Genomic DNA, 19,465 nt, shown 5'->3' on the forward strand with positions numbered 1-19,465 from the left:
TGGTATTTCTCGTCAATTCGTTGACAAATTCCGGGGGAGGGGGGGATTTTTCACATGTTCGTCTACACATTGGTAGAATATCTCAAAAATGCAAAATTTTCATTTTTTCGGTTTCTGATGGTATTTTTGCAAAAAAATGACTAGAACTGAGAATTTTTCAGAATTTTTACTCGCCAAGATCATGGTTACATTTAAATTATAAGTTTTTAAATCGATTTTTTTAAGTTTTTGAAAGTGGCAACACTGATTTTGACATCATTTGTCGATTTCCCCCTCAAAGTACTACAATTTGAAAAAAAGTTCAAAATTCTATACCACGTACAACCAAAGCAATTTGTAATTGAAATTTTCCATTTTCGGCCATTTTGGAAAACTTTGAAGCCCCAAAGCTCCGCCAAAAAAAAAATCGAAAAATGTCCGGTTTGCGTAATTCGACATCGTTTGATGACCTCTACACATGATCTGATTTTGAAAAAAATCGAAGACCCCTCGTGCAAAAATCCGCCTATATTTGGCATGGAATGACCCGTGTGGGTTTTCTCTGATTAAAAATTTAGGACATTTAACCAATCTGCAGATTCTTACTTGTCAGGAAATTTTGCATTTTTCACTCCAAGATCAGATATTTTCGCGAATTAATAAAAATGCACCCCTTCCCTCAGAGTTGGAGGCAAAAATTCTTGCTTTTGGCGAAATTATCCTAAAAAGTACTGTTTTTTCCAAATCATTGTCAAAATGATTTTTTTTCATATTAAAAAAAAACTATTTTTTGCCAAAATAAATAAATTATGTATCAAGTATTGTAAAAAAAATTTTTTGCTTTTAGCCAATACTTTCAAAACTCTTTTTTGTCAAAATTGTGAGCAAGTTCTACTTTTTTGACGAAATATTGCAGGCAAAGACCTTTTTTTGACAAGTTGTCCAAAAAATTTTGTTTTATGCCAAAATGGTCAATAAAATCTTGTCGTTAGCCGAAATAGTCTAAAAGTTCAGCTTTTATTGCGAAAATTGTCAAAAAGTCCTAACGTTTGCCAAAATTTGTCTAAAAAGTGCTGCTTTTTCTATTTTTAAAATCGATTTTATTAATTTTATATTTTTCCTCCGGATTTCCTTTTCTATCAATTTTTTCTAGTTCTATTTAAAAATGGAAAAATTCTGACCCGAAAAAAATGTGTAATTAAAGTTGTAAATAAAATGATAATCTATAAGTAGATAAAATACACAACATAATATTTCTTTTTTAGGATATTTAGTATGGGCATGAGCAAAGAACCTTCAAAAATGTTGAAAAATTGATTTTTCAAACAATTTGTCCTATGGTTTGTAATAATTTTCATTGAAAAAATATAAATTTGTATGATTTATGATTTGGCCATTTTTGAAATCACTTGTTCATTCACTTTCACAAGAAGTTGACCTGATTTTTCTATAATCGCGTAAATTATCTCTTGATTTTGGGACAATAATCTGATTTTGTACCAATTCATGATCTAGAATGAATTTTAGATGACTTTTTAGTACTTAAGTATAATTTTGGGATTTTTTTTTCAAAGTTTTTGAATTTTGATAAGACTTGTTAAACACGTGTGTGTGTGGTACTTTTTGGATTTGAAAAAGAATATTTTGTTGAAATTTTTGAAAATCAAAATTGAAATCGAAATTTGTATTTTCTGCATTTACTGATTTTGAGTTACGACTTCTGAAATTTTTTTGGGGTAATTTGCCCTTTCTTGGTAACTTTTTGTAAGTTTGACTTGTGATATTTTCATTTTGAAGGATTTTTTCACCAAGTATTGTGGAAACGTGTTTAAATTGAAAGGAATGTGAGAATTTTGTAACTGAATTGACCTGACCTCAATTTGAATTTTTTTGGTGTTTTTTTATTCACAGAGTTCGTTATTACAAACCTCGCTAACTTCAGTAAATGAGCGTTTTGACAATCTTTTGAACACGTTTTCTAGGGTGAAATTTGACACTCAACATTTTTTGTTCTGTACAATTTTTGCATATTTCGCATAATTTTCCAAAAAAAAAAACGCAAAAAACGCATATTTTTTAGGGTTATTTGCAAATATGAGTCTCTTGCAGACAAAGTTTTAATTTTATAGATTGGTAGGAAGAAATTATGTACTTGTAAAAAGACACATTTTGGCGAAAACAGTTTTTGTGCCTAACCCTTCAATCCGGAGCTGTGGCTGTTCAAAGTTTTCTTTTGTCAATTGTACCCCCACCACTATGATAACAATTTTTGAAAAAAATCGTGTTGAAAGGCCCATGCATCCCTTACACAATCATTCCGCGTGGTACCAGAATTTTCTCCCCACTACTTGTGGATATAGATTTTTCCCGCAGAAAACGCGTTTTTTGGCTATATTGTCCAAGTGGTGAGGGGGGCGGGGTTGAGAGACAGAAATTCCGCTCGAAATTTTTTATTGAAGGTACCCAACAATATTCCATCATCATTCAGGATTTTTTTTTCAACTTTTCTCATGAAAATTCTTGAAATCTATGGGTTGAATAGGTATCTCCCAAATGTTTAAAGAGATAAAGTTTATTTTTGGCCATTCCATAACGATTTGAAATTTTGGTTGCATAGGTTTTTGGACACGCCCTTTTGATCTAACTTGGTTTCATTTAAATGGGAGAGTGTCAGCTCGAAAAGTACTTGCCTTTGTGATTGAGAAAAAATAACATTTCAATTTCTGAAAAAGCAGGCTATTTTAATAAAGAGTTGGGACTCGTGACTTTTCCAAAATGGAAGTTTTTCTTATTCACCTCCCGTCCAAATCTCTACACGGATGATCTTGTGGGCAGATTCGTCTTGTTATCCACTTATGGTCTTTTATCTTATTGGGACGGATTTCTTTCGATTTTTCAAAACCTCTCAAATTTTACCTACCGCGTTCCTCTTGAAAAATAATATCTGAACCATGTCCCTGGGTTATTTTCATGTACATACTTCGTTCTAGTCTATAGCTTTAAACCAAATTCCTAACCACTGTAGATGGGGGTTTTGAAAATAGTTTAGGTATATCCAACACGAAAAATGTGTTACGTTCTAAAAAAATGTTTTTAATTCAATAAGTAAAATAATTAATATTATTGTATGTACATTTAGGCCTTCATATATAATAATGGGCTACCCATGTGATTATTCTTCTGGGATGCACAAACATGAATAACCCACAGTCTCAGTCTGCTCGCACATCACTCCTTTCTTTTCGAGTCGCCTGCAATAATCTTTAGCTTCCTGCTCAGTGTAGTAAACGGGAGCCGGCTTTAGATCTTTCGTTAGGAGTTGAGAAGACACACCGACCAATATCGAAGCAGCTACTAAGAGGATAATTAGTTGTGGTGTTGACGTAAATTTGGCTATCGTCATCTGCGAAATTGATGAAAATAATGTTAGAAGTGAATTTCTTTCCATGGTTGGAATTTATCGTCAAAATAAAAACTTTGAATTTCGATTCAAATTTTAGAGTTCATTTTAAAGTAATTTGTCGAAGTTTTTTGGCTGGTTATAATTTCAGGTAGAAAGTGAAAAAATTATTCTGAGTCGAAGGAAACCCTCAGAACTGTTTTTCCTCAAGTTTTCATTTTTTTCTGAGGTGTAAGCGAATAAATTTTGGAATGATGAAAATTTATAAATTGATAAAGACAAAATGAAGAAATGATCTAGATGGGTTTGAGTTTCTTGTTAGGAACTTTTTCGTTTTTTTTAACATCACACTTTTATTGAATAACATAACTCTTTTCAGAATGTTTCATCATCAAAGGAATACTTATTTTAAAAAATGTTCCAAACCGAACTGAAGATGTGGATCAAAATTTGAAATATTTGAGGATCTTTATTTTGATATTGAATTTCGAATATTTTACAAATCGTTTGAATGATAAAATAAACGATTAAAATACAAAGTACTGAAGATAAATGTAAATTTTCAAAGTGATTTTGATCCATCGTTTCATTAGGTACCTATGTAATTTTTTTCAACTTACTGTGATCATTTTTCCGACTTGCGAAATCCTCGAGCACAAACTTTTCGTCTTAAAGCTTTTAACCACAACCGAACTAAAGTGATATTTTTTTGCAAGTGATTTTAAAATGGTATGAGATCTCGTCGGTTCACCTAATGATTTAATTAATTTACATCTGTGCCTATTTAATGATATGAGTATCGAAAAAGCAATGAGTCGTGAATTCTAATCTAATCATTTAGTCAGCAGCAAGAATCATTTCTCTCGGAATATTTCAAATGAGCGATCAATTTGCGCACATGTTTTAATCGCAGTAAGGATCTATGTACCTGTACCTACCTATTAGGTTAATTTATTAGAAAAGTTTTTATTTTTTCGTGATTTTTGCTGCATTGAAATGTTTTGCACACATTTTTATAAGTTTTTTGGTTACTTTTTTTTCGGAAAAATTGAGTAAGTACGAGCCTTAGTGGAAGCGGTATCGGGTGAAAAAATGAGGTAAAGTCGAGATATTATCACAAGAGATTATAATTGCCAAAAAAAAAAAACAAGTCAATTCTTGAGATTATAATATTTATATTTTGTGTGTTTGAATGTTTTCCCTCAGAAATTGAATTTTTAATTGGAGTCGTTGTTTATCACTATTTGTGTGACTGATTTATTTTTCAATTTTTGCGCAGAATCAATCGAGGGATTTGCCAACGAAGCTGAGCTGGAAGCTGCAATAAAAAAAAATGATGAGAAAATCCTACTCTCTATGGGGATTTTTTTCAAAAACATCGTATCCAAAGACTCATTTCCAAATAAACTGAGTTACTCGTTACGAAATACAGACAAATGGGACACTGGAGACTTATATCCTGTAGTAGATAAGCCCGGACCTTCTTACGAAAGTAAGTTTTTTTAATTTTTAGATACTTCACAAATTTGAATATTTTTCATGTTTCGTTTGAAATTATTTCACAAACTAATTGCATACAAGTCAATTTTACGTTATTTCAGGTTTTTATTCGTACAGGTATTATTCCGCCGTTCAATTTGTTTTGAATGAGAACTTTATCAGAATGAAAACAAGAACTGAATTGCCTCAGGTGTGCTATGGTACTTTGTATGATTAACATTTTTCTGATTCTATTCGAACCTCCCCTCCCCACCCCAATGGTTTGAGTATACCTATTTTATTCGACTACAAAAATGAATTTCGGTAAATTAGAATTACATATTTTGGAGGGAGGGAGGGGGGTATTTTTATGACGAAATGTTAAAGTTTTCGATTTTTGGAAAAATATTCATTATTTTTAGTCTATTTTCACTCATTTTCGTCACGCTTCTCCAAATTCTTCATTTGGGAAGAGGGGAGGAGGGCAATTGGACCAAATATTTTCACACGTTTTGGCCAATCATCGATTTAATTCTGAGTTTCAATTTTCTTTGTTTTCAAAAAAGGCCTTTGAAGCCTTAATTCTTTGAAAAGAGTTGCTAAATTTCGATTTTTTTTGAATTTTTATTCATTAGACTATCTTATACGGATCCTCAGTAGTCTGAAGTTTTTCCTCGGGATCTCTTTCTTCTTCAAACTCAATTCAAATTCAATTAAGTACCTCCTCCCTGCTTATATTTTTGCAGCTGGAACTCGAATTGTTTCCATATCCGGAGTACACGTCGGATAAAAATCCAAGAGCGCTTATTTCTTTGGTCGTTGGTGTTTTTGTCATGCTTACCATCCTGATCCTATCAATTCCTCTGATAAACGATATTATTGAAGAAAAAGACAGTGGTGTCAAGGTAAAAATATTCAAGTTTCTTGTGGAAAAATGAAATTCGAGTTGAAATTATTTTTGAAATTTTTTTTCAGGAGTTGATGAAAATATCCGGACTGGACGAATGGATGATATGGTGTGGCTGGTTTGTGCACGCGATTATAATAAGTATAATATCATTTCCAATAGTGACGTGGATTTTAACTCATCCATTCAACGAACCCGGTTCCGAAGCTATGCATTTTGTGCAATATTCCGTTCTTTTGACGCTCATAATTCTTTATTGCATCGCGAATATTTTTTTTTGTTTCACGTTTTCATCTGTTTTCCATAAAGGTAGGTAATTGAAAAGAAATTACCTGTATCAAATGTCTGCCTAAGTAACGAAAATATTAATTTTTCGCAGCTGGTATCGCATCTTCAGTATTTGTGATCTGTTTCGCGTTGCTTTTTACTGGAATTGGGTACTTGATAAGTGAGAAATCCAGTAATACGTTGCTGAAATTATTTACAATTACTCCTCTGGGAGCATTTATGTTGGGATTTCGTCATCTAGGGTATCACGAGGTGCAAGGTAAGATAATCTAAATAATAATTATAATGAGAAAATCTACTCGCTAACTGGAAATGGTGATTTTATTGTTGTTTTTCAGGTATCGAATTCACCTGGTCATCCCTCACCTTATCTGAAAACGACGACAGGGTTTCGTCATTATTTTGCATATTGATGCTGGTGTTCGATACATTTTTGTACATGTTTCTGACATTTTATATCACTAATGTCAATCCTGGAAAATTCGGTGCTCGTAAATCGCCGTTATTTTTATTCGAAGTAGGTTTTATTTTTTATTTTTTTGTTTGAAATTTTATTATTACCTATTGGTTGATTTTTTCTGTTCCGATTCCAATTATTTTTCAGTCACTGTTTTCGTCTTGCTTGAATAGAAACAGTCGAGAAATCCCTCTGAATAATTCAGGCCACGCAAAGGACTCGGATAGCCAATTTTTTGAATCACCCCCTTCAACTCTGGAGACTGCCATAGAGATAAAAAACCTTCACAAACAGTTTGGTTCTGTGTACGCTGTGAATGGCGTGAATTTGAATGTCTACCATGGTGAAATGACCGCTCTTTTGGGACATAATGGTGCTGGAAAAACTACTACGATGTCTATAATGACTGGTAAGTAGACATGAGTAATCGTAGTTATGTGAAATTATATTTTTCCAAGTTAAAATAAATTTTTACGTGGGTAAATAAAATAATTTTATCATCCAAAAATATCAGCGTTTAAAACCATTCGAACTAATTTGTTTTCGAACTCGATTATTTAGTGTGTGGGGGGGGGGGGGGTAGAAAAACGAATGAATCGATTGGACGATTGTTTTTAAAAATATTTTATTCGCTGTTAAGATCAACGAGCGTGGTTTAATGGATCTTGTAATGGGTTTTAGGATTGACCTCGCCTAGTTCCGGATCAATATACTTCAAAAATATGGATATATTTCAAAATATGGAATCTTTCAGAAGACATTTAGGAATGTGTCCTCAAGAAAACCGAACAATGCCTTACCTATCTGTAATGGATCATTTGTTATTTTTTGGACAAGTAAGTCTGCAGATTTCGATATAAAACGCTGATGAGGTGATGAGATGATGAGAGTAGAAAAAATACTTTCTGAGGTTGTGCTGTGCTGTAACATAAACTAGAGTAAAATTCCAATTATAAATTACCCACCTGTTTGGTATTATTTATGTATGTATTGTCCTACCATGATTTTTAATATGATTTTTTTCGAAATGGTTGTTTTTAAATCTTCCTCTCCGGCCCAAATAGTACTTTCTTATTTTGTAGTTTAGCTTTTTAGGCTTCCACACCATCCCCTCGTTTTTCTTGGATTTTATGAAGGAATCCTATGTGTTTTCAATGCTTCCTCAGTCTAAGAAAAGTGTATTGCCAAAAGCTCTCACCCCTTAAAGATGAAAACAAATCGAAAAAATTGGTGAAAAATTGTTATTCGGAATTATCAATTTCTGTGCCAAAAATCTGTTCCGATTTTCAGAAGAAAAAGATTAAATAGAATAAAAATTGAAACATGAAAGTAAAAGAAATTTTTTTGAAAATTTTTCTGGTTAAAATTTGTTTTAAATCACAAACCTTATTTTCCAAAATAAAAAAAAAACATTCCTCGACGCCTCGAATAATTTTGGTCTAAGCTCTCAAAAAAAAATTTTAAAAATGGAAGTGAGTGAATATTTTTCAAAAAATTTTCATTTTCAATACTTCGTCCCAAAAAGAAGAAAATAGTGGATCTACATTCTTTGGAAAACCGAAAAAAGAGAGGGTGGGAGGGAGGGAGGGATGGATGAAGGGAGGGAGGAGGGAAAATTTTCTCGAAAAGTAGAGTCAGGTATTCTAAGAATTTCTCACACAAAAATGTAATTTTGAAAAAATTTCTTTCATTTCATTTTTTTACGGGGAGGGAGCTCCACGCAAACAGATCGACATGGCGTAGCTTAAGAATCGGGGAAGGTTTTTTTAAAAGAAGGGGGGTGCTTTTCAGTTTAGAGAAGCATCCATTTTCAAAAAAATTACAGAGATTTTTTTAAAGATGAAAACAAACAACTTTAATGGATTGGAGCCCCCCTCCCCCATGAAAACGCAAGAAATTGGTCACGTCTCCTCTCAGCCCCCTTCCCCTGGACGTCTACCAGATCGCTCAAGTCGCAATATTCACCAAAAATCTCAAAAAATTGGTAGAAATTGTACCAACTTTCAATTTTGAAATCTTCATTTCATTGAATTTAATAAAGTTTTCGATTTTGTAATTATTTACCTGGTTATTTCAAAACTTCCCCTCCAAAAAAATAAACAAAATTAAGGTATTTTCGTTTAACAGGGTATTTAACAGGTAGTGAAAGTTGTGAAAAAGTAGTGAAAAAAATGAAAAAATTTGAACGTGCAACAAAAACTTCCAAATCATTTAAAAAAATATATTTCTAATGAAATTGGCAACTTGTTTTTTTTTTTTATACAGGGTTACTGGTGATTGGATGTCAAAACTTCAGATTTCGATATAACCGCGTACTTATGATTTGAAAAAAAAACGCGTCATATGGATAAGTTGCCTATCTTTGAAATTTAAGGGGCAACCGAGCTTTGAAAAAAATCGAGAAAAACGTATTTTTGACCTTGAGAATGGGTAATACGTACTTTGGAAAATAAACAAATTTTGTCATTATGAATTTTTGCTTAACTTTGAAATTGAAGGGGCTAGAAATATTTTAAAAGAGAAAATTGAGGAAAACGTGTTTTTGACCTTAAGAATGAGTAGCACTTTGGAAAATAAACAAATTTTGTCATTATGAATTTTTGTCCAACATTGAAGTTGAAAGGGTCAGAAATACCATTTTGAAAGAAAACATTTTGTCAAAAACCAAATATTTCTAACCCCTTCAGTTTCAAAGTTAGTCAAAAATTCATAATGAAAAAATTTGCTTATTTTCCAAAGTATGTACTACTCATTCCTAAGGTCAAAAACATGTTTTTCTCATTTTTTTTTCAATATATTTCTAGCCCCTTCAATTACAAAGTTGGGAAAAAATTCACAATGACAAAATTTGTCAATTTTCCAAAGTACTACCCATTCCCAAGGTCAAAAAAACGGTTTTTGCAATTTTTTTTCAAAGCTTGGTTGCCCCTTAAATTTCAAAGATAGGCAACGTGTCCATATGACGTTTTTCAAGTCGTGCCCGGTTATATCCAAATCTGAAGTTTTGACATCCATTCACCAGACATCGGAGGTAATTTTGAATGAAATTAAAATGTACTGTGTAAGTGTACAAATTTTCAAATTTTCCTCCGATTTCAATTTTTTTGAAAATTTTCCTGTGATAAATTTGACTTTGTAAATTTTTTTTGTGTGTTGGAGGGGGAGGGAGGTTGAGTGGAGAGCTTTTTAAAAATATTGGTTGAAAAAAGTAGTGGTTTTTTCAACAAAAAAAATCTGTTATATACCATGTTTAAGAATTGGAGAGGGAGGCAATACTGAAAAATTATTTCCGTTTCAAAAATTTCTTATAATGTACTTTGAGTGATTATTGAGGAGAAAGGGAGGTGGAACCATCGTTTACTACTGCATATAGGCTTAGTTTTATTTTTATTTATTTATTTTTTATTATACCTACATTTGCTAAATGGTTTTGAATTTTTGATTAGTTGAAAGGTGTTTCGCTGAAAGAAGCCAAGATTGAAGCAAATGAATATCTAAACATGATGGAAATGCAGTCGAAGAAGAATTCTCTGGCTAAAGAATTATCTGGTGGAATGAAGAGGAAATTGTGTTTATCCATTGCTTTGATGGGTAAAGCTCAAGTATGTGTGATTTTTGTTGTTGTTTATTAATTAATGAATCAGAATGGAGTATGCGAATTATGCATTATGTTCGTGTTGATAATAATTAAATTTACTACAGCTACACGTGTTATTTTTCGTGTTTTAGGTTCTGATTTTGGATGAGCCTACATCTGGGATGGACGTACAATCGAGAAGAAAATTATGGGATTTGCTATTGGTTAGTATTCAAACTTGTTCATTTATTCGTTTATTGTTTAAAATTTTTTTACTGATTTATATCTATTTGAAACTAAGAAAATGAAATGCCAATTTATTGACACTACTTTGAGATTTTTTGAATGTAAAAAGTAAAATTTGCTATTAGCTCAAAAAATTGACTTTTTTTCGTGTAAATTGATATTAGTACATATAAGTAGAATGTCTACGTATGTAACTCTTTATAATCAGGAATTGCGAGGAAAACGTACGATAATTTTTACAACCCACTATATGGAAGAAGCCGATGCTCTTGGAGATCGTATTGCAATCATGAATCATGGACTGATCGTTTGTCACGGAACTCCGATATTTTTGAAAAAAGCTTACGGTAAAATAAGTGTTGAATTTTGTGCTCGTTAAAGTGGTTTTGTTGAGTTCACTCTTGTACACTACATACTTACCTACTCATTTGTTGCGTTTCTGTCGTTATTTTTGTGTTCTAACTCATGGATGAATATTCGATTCAGTTACGTTATTTTTGCATTATTGCACTAGTGTCACTTGTTTGGATTAATTTTCCTCAATGTTTTTGATTTGTCGAATCGATTGTTTTTTTGTTGAGTCCCTTAAGCCCAGCCCTTTGAGGCGAGAATCGAGTATATTGATTGACTTTTTTCTTCACGTGTTGTGTTGACCAGCTACCGGATACGAACTCACGATCACTAAAACCAGCCAGGAGTCGCTTAACATCAGTCAAATTGTTCAAAGTATTTTACCACAAGCCAGTCTAGAATTCGAGTCAGCGACAGAAGTCATCTATAAATTACCATTAACCGAAACGAGTAAATTTCCTGTACTGTTCAGAAATCTGGAATCTGGTATGGCGGAATTAGGCATCCAGCACATGGGACTTGCTGCAACTACCATGGAACAAGTATTTTTGAAGTACGTAGGTGCATAAATTAAATTGTGTATTTGTAGTATTGTTTCGTCACCAATTTCCATATTTGTGTCATTCCGCAGGTAAAGGGCCCATTTGGTCGATATTGAGTTAGGGGTGGGGGGGTAAAGTAGACCTCCGGAGCAATCATATGAGCTGGATAGAAGCCCAAAAAGTGCAAAAAAAAACTCCAAAAAAAATCCAGAACTAAAAATTTGAAAAACTCAACTTTTGAGAAAATTGCCTTCAAAGTTTTTTTTCTGAAAAAAGCTGAAATTTCACGTAATTCGAAAACCTTCATACCTAAAATTGAAGATTATTGTTTCTGATGTCAAATATTACTACCCACCTGCAATAGCGATTTTTTTTACTCAATATTTTCATGTTTATGAGTATTTTAAGCCTGAAAAACAATGATTAATAAATTTAAATTTTGCATAAAAATTCATTACTCAGTTCAAAAGCAGAAAAAAAATGATTAAATTACATTTTCTGTCAAAATTCAACTTGTAAAAATAAAAATCATGAAAAAAATTTTTCAAAAAATTTTACCCCGGGCGGGATTCGAACCCACGTCTCCTGCTTCACAGTCCGTTATCAGTGTCACACGGCTAACGCTGCACCAACGAAAAATCGTGTTTTTGAATGGTATACATGTTGCCACTGGCAACTAGGTGCAGTATAATTTGTAGGGTATTTTTTTGGAAGCGAATTTACTGCTAAAAAGCAAAAACGACCAAATGGGCCCTTTATAGAAAAACTTTAGTTCCGTTTTTCTCTGCTTGGGGCGCACCTGCGGCCTTGATATTTCGACACGAGATAGTCGGATATGTTCTACATCAAAATCCATCAAAACCTCGATTTTCGATTTTTTCAACTGTTTCACTAAAAACACAATTATCTCGATAAATAAAAACGACCAAATGGGCCCTTTACCTACGGAATGACACATTTATATTTAATTTTTCAATTACAGAGTCGGCGGTACTTCTGCTCATGATGCAAAATCTTCCACCAATCCAAGAGCTTCCTATTCTAACGGTTCTGGTGACTATAGTGAGTATATGATTAACATTCTACTGCTTCGTTTCAAGTGCAGAGTGCAGTCCTAACTTTATCAGAATGTGTTTTTTAAAAAAAATATGATTTTTAATATTTATTCGTTGTTGTTTTACCGTATTACAGGATATTTAAAATATGAGGATGGAGTAACTCTGGCTTTACAACAAATAGCGCAGTTATTCAAAAAGAAATTTTTATTTACTTCGCGAAATTTGTTCACTATACTGACTAGAGTAAGTAGAGATTCGAAGATGAAATTAATATGTCATTTTTAAAAATCAATTGATGTTTGCCAATTGTTTGGTAAAATAGAGGTAAAGTACTGTTCAGAAAATATGTGTAATACGACGCTAATTTTCGCAGATCATTATACCCACCCTCATAGGAGTATACATGATAAACCTGCTTCCAAGTACCGAAGTCGATAATTCTCCAGAACCAGCTCTAGATCTATCGATGTCCACTTACGCTAATTCCATCGCCGTTCTCAGAAACAACGGAGATAATTCCAATTTGGATAAATACCTCTCGGAATATATCGCAGAAAAGGGAAGATCAGTCATCAACGCTGGAAATTCACCAATAGAGGATGGTTTGAACATACGAATCATTTAATTCAAGTCAATCAGCCCTGAGTAAATTTTAATGTTACTTTTTGTATTGCTTTACAGAACTGCTACAGCGAGCTCGAGACCTCTACTCGTATAATAAAAATTACATATCCGCTTTCGAATTGAGTTCGACTGGAATGAAATTGCTGTTTAATCCGAAATTGATTCATTCGTTGCCAATTACCATAACTACGTTTTCGAATGCGCTGCTTCGAAGTATCACGAAAAATAATCTTTATCAGATCGAAACTTTCAATCATCCTGTACCTAAAGCGTTCGAAAGAGTTGGAGATCACGTAAGTGGAATTTATTTCTTCTTAGATTATCTCGTTTTGGACAATTTTGGCGTTTTCTTGATGACTTGACTAAAAATTATAATCATTTACTTTGGAATCAACTCACTGAAGAGTCTAAAAAATTAACCGAAATTATTTTTATACTTCAAAGAAAGTCATCTTGAAGTATGAGCCTTCATAATTGGCAGGTTTGCGAAGCATTGCGCAGAAAAGTAGGTGTCAAAAGAATTGCATACTCGGTTCGCCGTAAATAGGTACATAGTACACATACGTAATACGGTGTATTTACGGCGAACTGAGTATGCAATTCTATTAACGTCGCCATCGAATCTTCGAACGGAACACAGGAACCTGAAGTGAAGCCAGGAGATGCGGTTTTGTCTAAAGTTGTGTGCAAGTTCCTTTCAATGATTTACTAACATTTTCTTTCCGACCCCCCCCCCTCCCAGGAAAATGGGGAGTGAGCCTAATATGTAATTGATTCATCCCTACAAACTCAAACCTAAGATGAAGTCTGGTTCTCTGATTTCCTTGATTTATTTTTGCTGGTTCCCAACCGCTAATTTCTGTACAACGCTTCGAGGGGTGAGGGAGGGGGTGAGCCTCGTAATTCTCACGAATAAACGATTTTTTGAAAAGTGACAAATTTTTGACGGCTATAATAATATTATTTTGGAGATGATTGATTTCGAAATGAATTGTCAGTATTGGTTGTCAGGTTTTCAAGTGAATAATAGATTAAAGACTTCAATCATCAAAATTGAAAAGCTCAAAGTTGAACTTTAAATTCAATAAAAAAAAAATCAAAAATCAAGTGACATTGATTGTTGCTAATAATGAGATGCTGAGTTCAAATATTTATTTACATTTTGGATCCGACCCCAATAAACCTCCCACTAGTGCCCTAAAAATGATAAAAATTCCAAAAAAATTCAAAATAGAATGTGACGTATTCTTTGTGAGGATTTTGAAGATGCTGAGCTCAAATATTCACTTATTTTTGAATACACCTTTTAGTGGTCTTTATTCCTCTAAAGTTTTGAAAAGAAACAACAAGAAATTTCAAAAATGTGGCGTGGAAGGTAAATTCTTACTAATTTGAGGATGCTGAATTTAAATTTATATTTATATTTTAGACACAATCCCTCGGTGCCATTCGCACTCCTAAAATTTAGGGGAAAAGTTCAAAAAATTTCAAAAATTGTGGCGTAATATCAAATACGATGAATGATGATTTTGGAGAATAAGGGACAAAAAATTGAAAATGAGGGCGAAATCAACATGTCATATTACATCTTTGCCATCAAAAGTCGACAACTTTTTTGATTTACTATTCCTTGCAGACCTGCTCAACTTGAAGGCTCATATTGTATCTGTGGACTGGTTGAACTTTAGCTCATTTTGATTTTGGAGTTTTAGAGAAAATATCCTTTCCAATTTTGTTCAAAATTCAAAAAAAAATTAAATTGTTCATTTGAAGGTGCTGGCGAGGGAACTTTTTAAATCTGTACCTCTCCCTCCCCCTCCCCCACCCAAATCAAAGGATTCTGAGCTAGATTGAAAAAGCATGTCCTAAAACCCCTGTAACCAAAATTTCAAAGTAGAAAGTTCCTTTTTGGATATTTCACTTTTGAAAATTTTGAAAATTCAAAAAAAGTATTTCTATGGCGTTTTTTGAACTTTTTCATGAAATGAAAATTTTTTGAGCAGAATATACTGATGTGAATAGGTACTTCACCACTTGAGAAATTAAGTAGGAAAAAATTGATTTTAAAAATGCTCACAAAATAAGTTGAATTGCATTTTTTTTACTACATAATAACGTTTAAAAATCAAATTAGTGAAAACGGTCTGAACCGTCTAGTGGGAGGGCAAAGGGGGCAGTTTGCCCCGAGCACGCGTTTTCTGGAAGGTCTGGCAAAAGGACCTGTTATGAAAAAAAAACAGTTTTTTACTGCTCAAAATACCAATTTATGAAAGCTTTTGCCCTCGTTTCGTTCAGACTTGTTTTCTTCTATGTTATTTTCAAAATTGAAATTAAAAACATATGTCATTCAACTTTTAAAGTTTTAAAGTGAAAAAATAAACTTCTAGCATGAAAAGTGTGGTTTTCACGCCTCTCGAAATACAAATTTTCAAAAGCTTTCGCCCTCGCTTGGGCCTGTTCTCCTTTCTTTTTCAAAATTAACATCCTAAAAAAAGATCTTTCGAATTCTATAATTATTTTAGAAGGCAAAAGATAAACTCCTTGCGTAAAAAACATAGTTTTTAGTTCTCTCAAAATACAAATTTTAAAAAGTTTTCGGCCTCGCTTCGTTCGGGCCCGTTTTTTTTTCAAAATCAACTTTTTAAAAAAAACACATCATTTTTAGACCTCTCGAAATCAAATTTTCAAACGTTTCGTTCTTGCTCGGATCAGGCCAATTTGTTTCCTGTTTTAAAATAAAAAAATCACATTTGGGTCCCCAAAAATTCTAAACAGAAAATGAAAATTTTTATACCTAAGTATTATGAATGTGATATAAATTGGCAAAATTGGTATTTTTTCTTTTCAGTCGAACCCCCTTCCCTTCCCCGTCTTAAAAAACCTGTATATTATATTTTTCCCTAGAAATAGGGTCAAATTATGTTTGCCTCTGGCCTGCATTGGCTCTCGATGGCCCTGAAAATAATACAAAAATTCTGTCTACTCTCAACTCGGAAAGACTGTAGTTTTAGGTCATTCAGAAGCGTCCAACGATTTTTAAAAATTCATTCTTGTACTGGCACCTCTTGAATTTCATGGTAACCACCTAAAACGGTTGAGAGGGTTTGCAAATTAATCACCGACCAAAGTTATAATTTCCCAAGTTCATTTTTGTCTCCTTCAAAGAGATTGGAAATTTCTGGAGGAAATTGAAAAACCACCGAGTGCTTCAGAATGGCCCAAAATTAGTAGTTGTTCAATTGTTGATGTGTAGGGGTTGAAAGGAATTATTTAGGTAAGTACATCGGCTCACTTTTCTCCCAAAAAATTTATATTTCATGTATCTAAAATTTTCAAAAAATTCGTCTAAAATTCAAAAATGAACTTTCGATTTTAAAATTTTGGTTACTGGGATTTTAGCTTATGCCCTTTCGATCTAGCTTGGTTTGGTTCAAATCCGAAACTCCCTGTTCAAAAAGTTTCCTTGTGAGTTTAAATATTGGCTACCTAATCTTTTTTTCATATTGTTTAGCATAACATGTCATTATTAATAATTATGTCCAGTGAACTTGCTCTGGTTGGTTTGCTGGGTAGAATACCTACTTAATATGTTTTAATTAAGCGTGTTTGATTTACATGCAGGGAATTTGCGGACCTGTCAATGAACTAAAATTACTCGCATTCTATTTCCTGTGGTTTTCGGCTGCGGCATTTTATACCGTTGATTTAATGTCGTACTTCTCCACATTTGTGAACATGGAACGAATAGACGGTTTCTTTCATATACAAATGATGTCAAACGTTTCTCCGTTTTTATATTGGTTGACAACTTTGATATTCGATTTGGCTTTGTTTTTGATCATTATCGTTATCCGTGTTGGGATCTTCAAAATCATCGATCATTCCAACTTCCTCGCTTTAAACGAATCACTCGGTGAGTTGAAATAAATTCGAATATTACCTAAATAAGAATAATGCTCATTGTATATTGAATAATATTTTGATGGTAATTTCTGCGATAGGGATATTTGCATTGTTGATAATACTGTATGGGATCAGTGGATTACTTTTTACCTGGACTACTGGTTATTTATCAAGCTCCAAAGAAGGATCGTATACTTTATTATTTATTTTCAATTTGATATGTAAGTACTTAATTATAAGTAGATGTATCTTCTGGAATTTCTGTTCCTACAACTCCATCGATGATTATATTTATGAATTTATGCAGGTGGTGTAGCAATGTCAATCTATTACGAGATGGAAAATTTCAAACTTTATGAGAAATGGGATCCATTCTACAAGTTCCTGTATAATGTTGCTGGAATTGTAATTTTATTCGTACCTTCGTTGAATTTCTCCCTATTGTTTATTAAACTAATGGTGATTTTTAACGGAAATACCATTTGCAATAATTGCCCAGAGGATATTAAACCAAAATGCTTAGGTATGTAAATGATACCTACTTGAATGTTATAGTCATTCATAAAAGTGACGAGAAGATGATCATTTAAAGAGTTCTTTGTGTATTAGAAATTTTCAAGGTGAAATCGTACCTGGAATTTCCATCTGAAGAGAATCCAGATGGTTTAATGCGAGGAATAGTGTTTTTGATGATTGATATCTTGCTGTATGCTGTTATATTGATCCTGATTAATATGGGTTACGTTCGATACTGCTTCGATGCTCTGAAGAATTCAATTTTTGGTACTGAAACCACCAATACTGATGATGGTGATGCTGATGTGCAGCAAGAATTCCAAAAGGTTCAAATGTTGAAGAAAGATGCATCGAGTAAGTTTTCATTCTTCTATAATATGTACCTACTACTTTTATCAACCTTTTTTACTTCATTGGGTTTTTTTTCTGGTTTGTTGTTTATGTAGGAGGAAGTAGAGTTGCTCTATTGGTCGATGGGTTACGCAAGAATTACATGAATTGGTTCAAACCTTTCACTGCTGTTTCAAATGTGAATTTTGTCGTTGAACCAGGAGAATGTTTTGGTCTTCTGGGTGTAAATGGTGCTGGAAAGAGTACCACATTTAAAATGCTGACTGGTGAGATTTTGCCTACTTTGGGTGATTCATCCATCGAAGGAATCAAATTGAGTTCCTATAAAATGAGGGTAAGGTCATGTTGAATTTCTTTACATTATTATTCTTAATCAGTTGAATTCAAGGTTGATGATTCATTGTGATTGATACATATATTTTTTCTATGTAGTATTTGTCTATGGCTGGATATTGTCCTCAAACAAATTGCTTCATTGAAGTATTAACTGGCAGAGAAATGTTATCAATGATTGCTGCCATGAGAGGTGTCACAAGAAGTAAAAATAAGAGAGTTGTCGACACTTGGATTGCTATTATGGGTAAGTTGGATCCATTTTCTGTACTTGGACTGATTGTCTTTTGGAAATTACAATTTGATTAATGTCTTTGTTGATTCCGCATAGGCTTGGAAGAATTTCAGAACCAAAACTGTGGCAATTACAGTGGAGGAAACAAGAGGAAATTATGTACAGCGATGTCTTTGATTGGAGACCCCAGAGTGGTATTCTTGGATGAACCAACCAGTGGTGTAGATCCAGTATCTAGACGCAATTTATATGATGTCATGGTACGGAGTAAAAATGCAGGTCAAGCTGTGATCCTAACATCTCATAGGTAAGATGATTTTTAGTACCTATGTACATATGAAGCTCTATTTAAATACAATTTTTGGTACTTTATATTGACCTTATGTTTCATTAGTATGGAAGAATGTGAAACTTTATGTGATCGAATCACCATAATGGCGGCTGGTGTAATGAAATGTATTGGAACTGCTCAACACTTGAAGAAAAGTTATGCTCAAGGGTTCTCAGCATTGATCAAAATTAGAGACAATCCAGACTTTGACGGTCAGATTTTCACTCTGAAAGCGGATATGTTGCAAACATTTAGCCCAGAGTATTGCATTTTGAAGGATGAGCATAAGGTAAGTTTTTCTCATATCATCTGCATTAAATTACTTACTCTACTCGGTCCATTGATGGGGAGATTCTCAAGAATTCATTTGTTCATATTCAGGGTTTGTTGTACTACCAAATAAAGGATACATATTTACTATGGTCAACGTTGTTTGATAAAATGGAAGCAATTAAACAACTTCATTCTGCATTGGTGGAGGATTATGTACTTACAGAGACTACTTTGGAAGAGGTTTTCATGTCTTTTGCCAAAGGGGTCTAGAACCTTGCACCTTGAGGACTGATCAAAGGATAAAACATGAGTTTAATTTTGTGATCTGTCTTGCTGACAGTAACTGCATCAAGCATAGCAATAAATGAATTACTCGAGTGATGAAAACTTCAACATTATTTATGGTGAAACTGGCTCTGAATGGTGTCAGTTTCAAACATTTACTTGAGTGGCTGTGACGAATTATTATTAAAGATTTTAAGCATGAATTATTCTTTTATATACTAATTTTATTTACCAATTTATTTCATTCTAATAGTTTTCATTTTTATATTCAGTTTGAATGGAACTCTTTGCATGGTTTTAATATTATACTACTTATTTATTGCAATCAAA

The 19,465-nt window shown here is 33.1% G+C and overlaps 1 protein-coding gene and 1 long non-coding RNA gene across 6 annotated transcripts in view; one reads left to right on the forward strand and one right to left on the reverse strand.

The window, feature by feature from the left end:
- The window catches only part of LOC135849523 (phospholipid-transporting ATPase ABCA1-like), a 55,020-nt gene extending 35,555 nt beyond the window's left edge, over nucleotides 1–19,465 (forward strand). For 2 of the 5 annotated variants that reach the window (XM_065370012.1, XM_065370009.1), the window contains exons 2-26: nucleotides 4,659–4,871; nucleotides 4,981–5,069; nucleotides 5,605–5,763; nucleotides 5,834–6,074; nucleotides 6,145–6,312; nucleotides 6,392–6,570; nucleotides 6,658–6,919; nucleotides 7,192–7,346; nucleotides 9,957–10,112; nucleotides 10,240–10,311; nucleotides 10,542–10,680; nucleotides 10,991–11,237; nucleotides 12,209–12,288; nucleotides 12,418–12,527; nucleotides 12,658–12,886; nucleotides 12,966–13,201; nucleotides 16,530–16,821; nucleotides 16,910–17,032; nucleotides 17,119–17,334; nucleotides 17,421–17,681; nucleotides 17,774–18,012; nucleotides 18,111–18,258; nucleotides 18,343–18,553; nucleotides 18,641–18,866; nucleotides 18,959–19,465. In XM_065370012.1, the coding sequence (XP_065226084.1) occupies nucleotides 4,736–4,871; nucleotides 4,981–5,069; nucleotides 5,605–5,763; nucleotides 5,834–6,074; nucleotides 6,145–6,312; nucleotides 6,392–6,570; nucleotides 6,658–6,919; nucleotides 7,192–7,346; nucleotides 9,957–10,112; nucleotides 10,240–10,311; nucleotides 10,542–10,680; nucleotides 10,991–11,237; nucleotides 12,209–12,288; nucleotides 12,418–12,527; nucleotides 12,658–12,886; nucleotides 12,966–13,201; nucleotides 16,530–16,821; nucleotides 16,910–17,032; nucleotides 17,119–17,334; nucleotides 17,421–17,681; nucleotides 17,774–18,012; nucleotides 18,111–18,258; nucleotides 18,343–18,553; nucleotides 18,641–18,866; nucleotides 18,959–19,120 (4,536 nt within the window). In that variant the 5' untranslated portion in view covers nucleotides 4,659–4,735 and the 3' untranslated portion in view covers nucleotides 19,121–19,465. Of the gene's footprint in view, nucleotides 1–4,277; nucleotides 4,477–4,658; nucleotides 4,872–4,980; nucleotides 5,070–5,604; nucleotides 5,764–5,833; nucleotides 6,075–6,144; nucleotides 6,313–6,391; nucleotides 6,571–6,657; nucleotides 6,920–7,191; nucleotides 7,347–9,956; nucleotides 10,113–10,239; nucleotides 10,312–10,541; nucleotides 10,681–10,990; nucleotides 11,238–12,208; nucleotides 12,289–12,417; nucleotides 12,528–12,657; nucleotides 12,887–12,965; nucleotides 13,202–16,529; nucleotides 16,822–16,909; nucleotides 17,033–17,118; nucleotides 17,335–17,420; nucleotides 17,682–17,773; nucleotides 18,013–18,110; nucleotides 18,259–18,342; nucleotides 18,554–18,640; nucleotides 18,867–18,958 lie in introns of those variants that run through there. The other 3 variants (XM_065370010.1, XM_065370013.1, XM_065370014.1) reach the window with 3 other exon arrangements.
- On the reverse strand, nucleotides 3,052–4,142 carry LOC135849525 (uncharacterized). Its single transcript, XR_010559557.1, has 2 exons — nucleotides 4,000–4,142; nucleotides 3,052–3,382 (listed from the first exon to the last, which is right to left on the reverse strand). It is a non-coding gene; the product is annotated as an uncharacterized LOC135849525 (long non-coding RNA).

The sequence above is a fragment of the Planococcus citri genome, chromosome 5 (genome assembly GCF_950023065.1).
Source record: "Planococcus citri chromosome 5, ihPlaCitr1.1, whole genome shotgun sequence".
Taxonomy (NCBI): Eukaryota; Metazoa; Arthropoda; class Insecta; order Hemiptera; family Pseudococcidae; genus Planococcus; species Planococcus citri.